The 12,072-nt window shown below is 36.8% G+C and overlaps 1 protein-coding gene across 1 annotated transcript in view; it reads right to left on the bottom strand.

Moving 5' to 3' along the window:
* Positions 1-242: 242 nt before the first annotated feature.
* The window catches only part of CNTN3 (contactin 3), a 219,767-nt gene continuing 207,937 nt past the window's right edge, over positions 243-12,072 (bottom strand). Inside the window, exons 19-21 of the mRNA XM_021695008.1 lie at positions 3,331-3,443; positions 2,532-2,700; positions 243-343 (exon numbers count right to left, since the gene is read on the bottom strand). Coding sequence (XP_021550683.1) covers positions 243-343; positions 2,532-2,700; positions 3,331-3,443 — 383 coding nt within the window. The remainder of the gene's footprint in view (positions 344-2,531; positions 2,701-3,330; positions 3,444-12,072) is intronic.

Below are 12,072 nucleotides of genomic sequence, written 5' to 3'. Positions count from 1 at the left end.
GAAGATCTTTATCAAAAGTCTAATGTAGGTAATATGTAAATTCCTTTGGTTTATCAAGTAAATATTAAGGCATTTCAGATTCCCCTAAAAGGATTTACTGTTTTTTTATTATATTCATATTTTACCTATAGAAAGTTAAAAATACAGAGTTGAAAAAAAAACATGCATAACCACCGCATTTCATGAAAGCACTTTTTTTGTAACCAATTAACTTTCTAGTAAATAATAAAAAAAAGTTAATATCACCACAAGGCATTTACAACAAAGAACAATACTACAGGTATATAACTTGACACAGCGTGGACATTTGAGATGGCTGAAGTAGAACCTCTTGCATCCATATCTGTCAAAGATGATAAATAACTCATTAATAAAGATTTTTACCAATATAAATTATCAGGGCAAAAGCAATGCCTCTCCTATCAAAATCAAATCATACCATGAACCTAACCTAAAATCACAAGTTATTATTAGCTCTCATTTTTTTTTTTAAAGATTTTATTTATTTATTTGAGAGAGAGAATGAGATAGAGAGCATGAGAGGGGGGAGGGTCAGAGAGAGAGGCAGACTCCCTGCTGAGCAGGGAGCCCGATGCGGGACTCGATCCAGGGACTCCAGGATCATGACCTGAGCCGAAGGCAGTCGCTTAACCAACTGAGCCACCCAGGCGCCCTATTAGCTCTCATTTTATTTATCAATGTAGCATATATTACTTGCCAAGAATATCTCTAAAAACGCTGATGTACTTAAGTTTTTTAAAAAATGAATCTAGGCTTTGTTCATCTAATATTATTTAACTTTAATTGAAATTGCAAAAACAACTTATTTTGAAAACATACTCTATTACAGACAATTTTGAGATAATTCAATGGTTTAATTAAAGAAAGCTTCATTGGATAAGAGTTTGGAAAAATGTGTGTTTGTTTCTACTTTATGCATTTCTAGATAAATTATTAGGCATAATATAAAACATCATCTTTTTTTTTTTTAAAGGCAATCAATAAAAGCTCCATTTTCCTAGAGATGGCCTTGTCTGCTCTAGTCCTTGCAAGCTCAGCAGACGGCACATGTCAGATGAAAAGGCTACTCTTGACTCAGCAGCCCTAAAATGCAAAAATCGTGTCTGTTCCTGCAAAAGCATAGAATCTACTACTCCGGCCATATTAGAATGTGAACTCTACATCTTACACTATTCTAGGAGTAAGAGAGCCTATCTTAATTACTTTAAAACCTATGTAATAATAATCATAACAAGCTTAAATTTCTAGTTTTGCTCTGTTGAAGTGCATACAGTTTTTAAAAGATCTATAGTCTGAAATGGTTTTTATAGATTTTTATGCTGTGGAACTCAGTTCTAAGATAAACCCTTCCCATTTTCTTGGTATAGTTTAGTTATTTGTTTGTTTTAGTTTAAGTATGGCAGTCTTTATGATTTCACGTAAAGATAAAATTCTTCCAAGTTTCCATATCCCTCTTTCTTGTTACTTCCTAATGATGTCGGTCATTTTGTTTTCTAAGATTAAAGAGAGAGCTTTTAATCTTATGCCCAAGATTACAGACTAGGTCAAGCCCCGTGAAAGGAAACAGGGAACAAGGTTATTTATGTCACTGAGAACTACAGAATAGAAGACAAGATGGTTTCTACTCTACTTAAACTGAGGTCCCCAAACTCCAGATTTTAGATTTGAAAGAATAAATGAAATTTCTTCTACCACTGTCACTGATAAAATATGAATGCGAGTCTGTTTCCCTTAATTCTAAAAGTGTAATTTCTATTGTAAAATAGGTTTAATTTGGATTTTGAAAGGAAAAGTTAGCGTGAACCTCCTTTGAAATCAGAAACGAAGAATTTTTTTTTAGAAATGTTTTGGTTTGGCCAAGTGGTTTATGACCTTAACAATGTTACATTTCCCGCTTTTTAAAGAACTGATAAGATTCATGTATAATTTCTAGGAGGCAAACAAAGATCTTAAAACTAGTTTGTGGGTTTAACACTGCCCTTGAGAAATGCTTAAGAAATTCTGTTCTTGGGGCGCCTGGGTGGCTCAGTCGGTTAAGCCTCTGCCTTCGGTCATGATCCCAGGGTCCTGGGATCGAGTCCCACATTGGGCTCCTTGCTCAGCAAGGAGCCTGCTTCTCCCTCTGCCTGCCTCTGTCTCTCTCTCTCTCTGATAAATAAATAAAATCTTAAAAAATATATTAAAAAAAAAAAAGAAATTCTGTTCTTTAGAGGCAATCCAAAGGCAAATTTGGGCATAGCTCATGAGGAGGAGAAAAATTCAGATTAATAAAGTTCTGCTAAATATTTTTTGATGTCTTTTCTATTTGTTATTATTATCTTTCTTCATATTTTGTATCACTCATGAGAAATTTCTGTTACCATAATCTCTCATATTCCAAAACCTTCCTACCATTCGGATGGAGGACATCATGGAGGAGAAATGGATAGAAGGACATTGACTGACTCACTCTTGGGGGTTCATAATGCTGATGTTATCAATAAAGTGAATGTTGACTTTGACCAACTTACTGGTTATCCTTGGAATCCTGATCTGTTCGCTACTGGCTCCATCCCCTCCATCCGTGGTGGCCTTAACTTCAATAATGTAGTCCTCTTTAATGGGCAACAAAAGTTCTGCTGACGTCTTATTTGTGTTCAGCACCTGTACGTTATTTTGACTGCTAGTCCTATAAAACACCTAAAATGCATGAACAGATACACTTATTTCTTACATTGCCTACTCTTACTTTGTTTCATAGAACTGATTACTCTGAAGTTACCTCACTTACATATTGTTTGTCTTGTTATATTCACCAGAATATAAGTTTAATTCATAGCTCTTTTCATAGATCTTAGGCTGGGGGTCAGCACACACTAGAATCATCAAGTCCTCAAAATCAAGGAGGGGAAGAAGAGTGAACTTCTATGGAAGAGTTCAGCTGGCTTGGGCATTTGGAAGGTTGGAGAGAGGGGGCAAGACCCTACTGTACTGATCTCGAAAGCCAGACCAACAGACTAGAGCTAACGATTTCCATTGTTTTTTAAGTAGTACTGGGTGCGGGGGGGGGGGGGGGGCATCAGAATTAACAAAGTAACATCATGAACAATTTACAAACATTTTGTCCCAAATCCCTGCATGACCAGAATTACTTCCCTTAAATTTACATTTAAGAAATCAGACATTTGGGGGAAAATACCCTTTTTATTAAAAGTTTGATATCTATGTTAAAATCAGATTGCGGCAACCGTATTATCAGAGTTAGAAAAATCATTCAAACTGAGCTTCCCTTGCCAGTAATAGGAAAAGAAAGCATTGCAAATATCTTACTTTGTATCCCGTTACTTCTGATTCGTTCTCCATTGCTTTAACTTGTTCCCAATTAAGTAACACTTTAGTGTCTGTAGCATTCCAAACAACATTTCCTGGTGGCTGACTGGGAGCTTGAAATGCAAAATGAGAAAATGAACCAGATTTGAACATGAATAATATTTTACATAGAACAGATAAAGGACGGGTATAGAAGGCTTATAAAAATACAGCAAAATCTCTTTGGTAATATGCAGCATACAGGCGGAATCAGAAAAAAAAAAATAAGGGTAGCTAAATTTCCTTTTCAAAAGGTTCTTCAGTGAAATTGTGAGAATTCATTTAATCATATTCATCTCATCTTTGAGGACATTTCTCACTCGTGGCTGTGGGTCCTTTTCTGGAAACACGTTGATAGTGGAGATAAGGAAATTCCTATATCCAACGCTAGAGGGACGCTTGTTGATGCACCAAGAAAGGCAGGCGGTGTGACCCACTTTCACACATCCACACAGAGGCCGAGGGAAATTGCCAACTGAGCAGATTAAAGACGCACAAAATGTAGTGTGGATGATTTTTAAGCCAGCATTGTGTGATGAGATAGGCAAACGGGAGGCAATCAAAGATAAGGGCTACTTCTATTTATTCCCATGAAGTAACAGCTATTCACATGAAAAACTGCGGCAGAGAGTCTATATTTCACTCTTCGTTTTCCAAGTTTTAAAATCAGTTTTTGAGAAAAATAAGGCGAAACCCTAAAACATTAATGAGAATTCCATTCGATAATGAATGAAATTCTCTGAGGTTTAAAGACTTGGATTCATAGCTTAGTTCCCTTTAAAGAACACCAGACAGCATACTCATGCTGGGGAAAGGGGGTTCAGCGGCAGCACAGTCAGGACATTAAAATTCAGTTTCCTGCCAAGCACAAAATTATCCATTTGGCCATAGGATCACAATTGCCCAAAGCAGTGCTGAAATATGTTGTACTTGTGGATTTAGCCACAGAATGTGATCTGGTTAACTGAATTTGTAATGGGAAAATGATATAAAATATTGGCTAGGCAGGGAAACTTCTAAACATCATTGACTCATGCCACGAGGGAAAGACGGCTGAACTTACAGATGGGAAGAGCTCTCAGATACTTTTATGTGACTAATGACACCAAACAAGACTGTCTTTGCTGCAGATTCTTTTGCTTCGTGTCTACTCTTTCACACTATTCTATGCTGCCTTTGAAATGGTGTGATCTGGCATTGGCAACGACTTAGAAGAGTTCAAGCTGTACTGCTTTGATAACAAAAATGTATATAATGGCAGTAGCCTTAGGGTTGAAAGACTGATGACCATGTTCTGGTGACTCAGGCCAAATGATATGAATGCACCAGCCTTAGAACATTTTCCCGAAGTCTGTGATTTCCTGCGTCCTGACAGTGAGTGTAACGGGCCAGGTTCCGCTGGAAGCGGCTCAGGGAGCAAAGGCAGTAAGGTCTGTTTTACTGAAAGGTGCATGCTTGCTTGGGAGGCTGGATTTTATTAATATCCAACTTGAGTAATGTTGGCTGAATCATCTCTTCCAACACTAGTCTTGTAGAAGAGATGACTGCAAGTATGACACTGAGGCTTATCTTGTATCAGCCCAAAAATAGATGAGGTGAATGAATGCAGCCTCGATCGAATACTTTTTGAATAAACAGATAAAACAGGAAAAGGGAAAGGAAGAAAACATTAAGGTTTGTTCCGGGTCTGATTATCTTATTCTTTTTTTTTTTTTAATAAAGATTTTATTTATTTGTTTGACAGAGAGAGACACAGCGAGAGAGGGAACACAAGCAGGGGGAGTGGGAGAGGGAGAAGCGGGCTTCCCGCGGAGCAGGGAGCCCGATGCGGGGCTCGATCCCAGGACCCTGGGATCATGACCTGAGCCGAAGGCAGACGCTTAATGACTGAGCCACCCAGGTGCCCCTGATTACTCTTATTCTGAATCATATCAGTGTTTTCTGAGCCTCAGGTCATCATGTACCACTTTCATAATTTTTACTATCTTTAAAAAGAAGACTCGATTAAAAAATAATAATAATAAACAATTACCTTAGCTTCATCCCAAACACTAATACTCACACTAGCATGGGCTTGATATGCTAGTTACGTTCTTATGGTGCCATCTAATAATGAAGCATTATTAAATTAAAAAAAAAAGTATTTGTGAACCACCCTCGAATTATCTCTTACCACCCCTGATAAGAATAACATCATCTGGAAAATTCTACACCAAATAAACTTTCCTTCCATGTTCAAAATCCTATTTGTTAGTAAGTAAATGCTTATTAAACATTTATCATATGGACATGGTAAAATGTGCTTTTATATAATATAATTTAGTTAATTCTCATTGCATTATAATAATGTCCATTTCTGTACATGGGTAATCTGGAATGAGAGACTTAAAAAAATTGTACACTCATGTTCACAACAGCATTATTCACAGTAGCCAAAACGTGGAAGCACCCTAATTGTCTGTCAACAGATGAATCGATAATCAAAATGTGGTATATACGTAAGATGAAGTATTATTCAGCCTTAGATAGGAAGGAAATTTGCTGACACATGCTACCACATGGATGAACCTATTATGCAAAGTGAAATAAGCTGGTCAAGAAAAGACAAATTCTGTATGATTCCATTTATATGAGGTACCTAGAGTAATTTCTGTCAAATTTGTAAAGACAGTAAGGGGAATGGTGCTTGTCAGGGGTTGAGGGCTGGGAATGCGGATTATTGCTTAATGGGTACACAGTTTCAGTTTTATAAGATGAAAGACTTCTAGAATCAGTTACACAACAACCAATCTTAATGCTACTGAACTGTACATTTAAAAACGGGCAAGATGGAAAATTCATGTTATGTGTATTTTTACCACAATTAAAAATTAAAAGCAAGAACTTGCTAAGCGACACAACTGCTAAGAGGTATTATGTGGACTCAAGCCAGCTCTGATTAATTCCAAAGTCTATGCCACCCATATTATACTGTGCTGAGTAGCTGAGGCCTTATTTAACTCCTGAATGACTGATCACAGATTTGTAAATGATGTGAAAATGAATACTAATCAAGAATGTCACAAAATATACTCTACTTCCACTATCACAGGAATGCTTTTCCAGATTTCTCAGACTAAAGTGGGGGCTCTTTTCAGATACTACGACCTTTCTTCATAATCCTCATCAAAGGTACATTTTACATTTCCTTATGATTTTATTTTTATTAATATCCAGCTTTCCCATTAACCTGTAAGAATCTTGTAAGCAGAGACAATTCCAGTAAGGTCTCTGACACAAAGAAGTTGATATGGTTGATTTTATTCACTAGCCCAATGCCTTGTCAAAGGTAGATATAAAATTAGATTTTGCATAGGACTGATGTTTTAATGTAAAAAGCACAAACTCAAGGATCCAGGAAACACTTTTACAGTATTATCAAGAAATAAGTTTGACCCACTTCCTTTGTGTTCCTAAGGAATGATTCATGCAATGAACATTCTGAATGGGGTAAAGATTCAGAGTCCGTATTAGTGAAATATTTCACCATGGTGGCAGCAGGACAAGATTTGGCTGGCCACACTTCTCAAGTGCAGCATATCAAAATTCAAAATGAACTGTCTAGCTACATGTTGAAAGTTCTCCAAGACATCCCAACAAATACTATACATTTTACAAAGATAAAACTGGGACAGTGAACACTCATTGACCATCAGCTTTGAGACTTGAGATTGAGTATGTTCAATTGTACTGAGGCTAAGATGATAAGGAACATAACACAAAGAAAGAACAGAATACAAAAACAGTGAAAAAACTGGTATATTGATTAAATGACTTATTCAAGAAACATCTATGTGTTAAGGGTTAAGGAAAAAAAAATGAATAAGGAGGTGACAACATCTGGAATAGATTTTGAAAGGCAACTTATGACTTTTATATGTAGAGGCAAGCGAGGGAAAGGTGTCCAGCACAGGGATAAACATATGCCTAGGCACAAAGGCAGGAAACAGCAAGGTACAGCAGGGAGCTCAGAAGTTCTGCTGGTTGCAAGGTAGTGGGGAGGAGAAGGAAAAGAGCAGATGCAGTTGAAGAAGCAAGTAGGAGCCAGATGCAGAAGGGTCCAGGAGACCAAAGGAACTAGAAAAGGAATTTTTTTGTAGGCAATTAGGAAGGCAATAAATAAGTGAAGGTAGGGAAGTGATACTATCAGTTTTGTGGTTCCATAGATCTTTGTGGGAGCAGAGGGAAAAGGAGGAGAATCTTGGTGGGCATTCTGTTGGAAGAATCTGGTAGCACTTCATGGAAGAGAGAATAAAGGTCTGTTCACATAATGATGATTGCAGCAGAGTTGGAGGGATGAAACAGATATGAAATTTGTGTAAACTCAACAAGTCATGATGACTGACATCATATGGGTGCCGGCAATAAGAAGCAAAGCTAATTCTAGCTGATGACACAGACCTCGGGGAACAACGTCTCTACCTGGAATTCCCTTTGACTACATATTTAATAACTGTTTCTTATGAGTTAGGGATCCTTCCGAGTACATTCAGCAAAGAGATAGACATGTTCTCTGACTTCTAACCATTGGCCTTATCAGTGGTTCCCAAGGATCAATATTTCTACCACTAGAGATGATTTTAGGTGGATGACATTTTAAATTGGAAATACGTACATATTTTCACGTTAGGTTAAAAGAAACCTGTCACACCCAATTCTTGATTCACAGATATAATTCTTCTGGATGAAGCCACTATTGATACATCTGTGGTAAGCTACTTGACACCCAACACACAGATCCTTAAAACTAGGTTCTAAATAATGATACAGAACAAAGGCTATTATGCAAACACAAACAACTCCGATGTTTCCAGCTGCACACAGATGTCTGCTAAGCATCCTAAAACACACAGTCACAATTCAAACTAACTCTGACCTAAGGGAATATTTAATGCAAATAATTCATCTTAAACCAAGTGATCAGGAAAAGAATAGCACTCTACTAATAACACTCAAAAAAACCCTGATTAGTTCATTGCAAAACTTATTTTCAGGTATGCATTTTTTTTTTTTTTTGAAAATCAATTAGGGTTATTTCTCTTTGTGTTTCATTGTACTGTTTAACTTTTAAACTTTTTCTATTCAAATAATTGTTTTGTTTTCATTTTATAAAAAAAATCTTATGGCTACTATCTTACAATAAAGAGTATTAGTGATTTTGTTTCTAGAAAAGATATAGTTGCCTTTTAAAAGAAATATATCTAACTATTAAACAAATTAAATATATTAGGAAAATAATAAAGCAGGTGTTTGAGTCTGTGGCTAAACTCATGCAAATAGCGAGTGACAGGAGATGGCAAAATAGTGGGCAAGTTAGGAACAGGTTGAGTTTGCTCATTGCATGATCCAATCTTCCCTTTAGCATCTTCATTCCCATTTGTGGTTTCCATCCTCACCAACATTCAGTTACCTTGTATTGAGCCTTCAATGCCCTTCTCTTCTATCTTCCTAGGGTCAAACTTCAAACGGGAACCCTTTGCTTCCACAATCTATAAAAAGGCTGCCTATTTTTGTGCACCAGGAGTTGTCTTGTAACAGCACAGAAAAGATCTACTTCGTATACTTCAGATGAAGGCCTGGAAGTGCTGTGGTCATTTACAAGGCACATGTCCTTGTCTTAACCTAACCGAAGCCACAGTGTCTCAACTGTAAAACCAGAAGACCTTGGAGAGCAATTGTTAGATTAAAACCTACAGGAGAGTGAAACTGCTCTAGAACTGGAAAACTTCAGATCAGAAGTTGTGACCTGAAAGCCCATCAGTCAGCTTGCAACCTTTTTTGTGTGTGTTTTTTTTGGCTAACCCACTGTACTTTAATTTTGCGTAATTGCCAACATTTAAAACTCAGGAGCTTTCACTTAAGTTCTGGGTTTCTGACTGCTGATTGCTCATGCAATACTGGATGGGAAAGAATGGGCCTACTCTGAGGGATAGAGAGAATGGGCTGGACCTAAGAAAAGACGCCCCAGCCATCCATCCCTGCCCATTGATACCTGCTGGGCCATTGAAGGTATCTGACTTGTCATTTCTCTTAAAATAAGTACTAGTTTGGGGTAGTTTTTATATATTTTAAGGACATTTTATTGACATATCAGGATAAGTAATACATCTTGATGGAATAGATCTGTACAATGTAACTGTTTAAATTTGTTATTTCTCTAAAGGTTTGAGGTGGTGGATGCTGAGGGAAGGATGAGAAGGAGGAAGGGTGCAGACATTGGGAGCAGATGAAGGTGCAGTTCAGGGATCTTTAGAGTTCTCTCAGCTACCTGAGCTATATTCTTAGATCCTCTGGAAACGACTCGTTGATGATCCTTATTATTGGCTGGTAGGGTCGATTGTGTTATTGTTTAAAGTATTTTGAGGTAGATTGTATTGCTGTTCAAGATCTTTGCAAGTCCTCTGCCCTTTACTCCTTGTGGGAAGATTATACTTCTCTCTTACTGACATTCAGCTTGGCCATGGGACATGTGGTTCCCATGCCTGTAGAAGACATACTTCTGCTTCTCGCTGGCATCTCACAGACATCAGGCTTTGTCACATGACTCCTTTCAACCAATGGAATGTAAGCAAAAGTGCAATGGGTCACTCCCCAGTGGCAGCTTCCAAAGCCAGAGAAGAATCTGTTCAGCCCTTCTCTTTTCCCTCTGCCATGAGATCAGCACAGCCCAGTGAGCGGCTGCTCCTTCAGTCTGGGTCCTGGAGTGAACGGCATGGATCAGATCTGAATTTTACTTGTGGTGGATATGTAGGATGAGTGAGAAAGAAACACTTGTAGTTTTAAGCTACTAAGGTTTGGAGGTTGGATACTGTGGCCTGGATTAGCCTAATCTGACTAGAACAGCTATTAGCCAGTATTCTAAATAGCTTTGATGCAACACAGTACATTTTTGTAAAGGCAGGAAGACATGGAATACTATATGTTAATACAGCTTATCTGTTTCACTTTCCAGATTCTATCCTATGTGGAATTTCACTTTCCAGATTCTATCCTAGGTGGAAGCCCAACCCACCATAGGCTGATTGAGTTCCACACTTTATTAGAACTTGATACATGGTCTATATTTGTAAATTTTTGGTAAATTATGTCGCAACTTTCACATCGTACAGATTTTTTCCAGCTCAATTTCTACTGTTGATAGTATTCTAACGTAGAAAAAAATGACAAAAACTAATTTAATTTTAGTAGAAAGGTAGCATATCACTATACAGTGCAACACTAATTGGCAGGCTGCAAAATTATTTACATAATTTCAAATGTTGTAACAAAAATAGTATTATGTTGAAGGCTTTTATTATTATTGTTCTTTAAGCATCCATTATGATATCCTCTGTGTATTTGATTAATACACTCTTCAATGTCAGCTTTATAGATTTTACTTAGTCCTCAGCCTCTTGCCTACAAGCAAGTGATAAACAAAAGGTTTTTGACTGGATGAAGCTAGGAATATAAGGCATATCTATCAACAGGAAAATGGTTAAATTGTGGTATATAACTACAATGGAATATTATACATACACTAACATGTTTATGAAAAACTACTAGTGATAATGGAAATTTCTATGCTGTATAGGGAACTAAATATACAGCATACTTCCACTGTATAAGACAAACATTCTATAGAACTCAAGTCTGAAAAGAAAGCCCAACATTAAGGATGGTATTTCTGAGACAGGATTATGGGTGATTTCTTCTCTACAATTTTCTTTTTTTGCAAATTTTCAACAATGACAATGTTTTCTTTTATATAATAAAAAGTAGAGGCTGTTAAAATTAAGAATATTACTGTCTAGAATTTTCCATAGTGATATTTCCATAGTGGTGATGGTGAAACTGGCATTTACTTTCAAAATATGGAATTTTAAGGACATATGTTTGCTGTGATTACTTATGCAAGACTCAACAGATTTCTTAATTTTCTTCTTGATTCCTTGATGATAATGAGGTGATTTAGTGGTAAGTGGTTATTCTCACCAGTAGCCAGAAACTGTACTTTGTAGTTGGAGTTCAGTTGAGTTGAATATCAGCATTTGTGATCAAACTGTTGAAACTTGTGACACTGTGTAGGAATCAGGTCACCAAAAGATACTTTCTCCCAAATAATGAGACATATTTGTTTCAGAACCATTAGAGTTATTACAAATGTACAAATGACTTATAATAGGAAACTGACTCAATGTGCAACTATACAACAAAAATATTTTCTTAACTCATCTGAAACTCAGAAAAGACTTTTCTTGGGGGTCCAACCTGGAATGTCAGGGAGGAAGATCTTTCTTTGTTTTAAATGACTAGAAATTTCCTTGACCAAAATCTTTTCTTCTTTGGGTAATAAAAATAATACAATTTGTAAACTCTAAGCAAAACATTTAAAACTTTCTAGAGAATTTGTAGGCAAGTGGAAGATTTCCAAAAAAGTGCCAAAGCTCCTACAAAGTAAAGTTCATAAGATTTACACATTTGGCCAGAGGAATGACTTGATCTTATATTAGCTGAAACTCCCCGACTGAATTCTGTTCAAGTTCAATATTACGTTATCTTGTTTCAGAACTTAAAACATCAGAAATCATTTTGTTGAAGTCCACAAACAAAACAAACAAACAAAAACCAAACAACAAAAAACCACTCCCAAATCTGAGGAACATGCATTAGTGAACAGTGTTC

Source organism: Neomonachus schauinslandi, chromosome 1 (assembly GCF_002201575.2).
Source record: "Neomonachus schauinslandi chromosome 1, ASM220157v2, whole genome shotgun sequence".
In the NCBI taxonomy this organism is placed as follows: Eukaryota; Metazoa; Chordata; class Mammalia; order Carnivora; family Phocidae; genus Neomonachus; species Neomonachus schauinslandi.
This window is presented reverse-complemented; position numbering and strand designations above follow the sequence as displayed.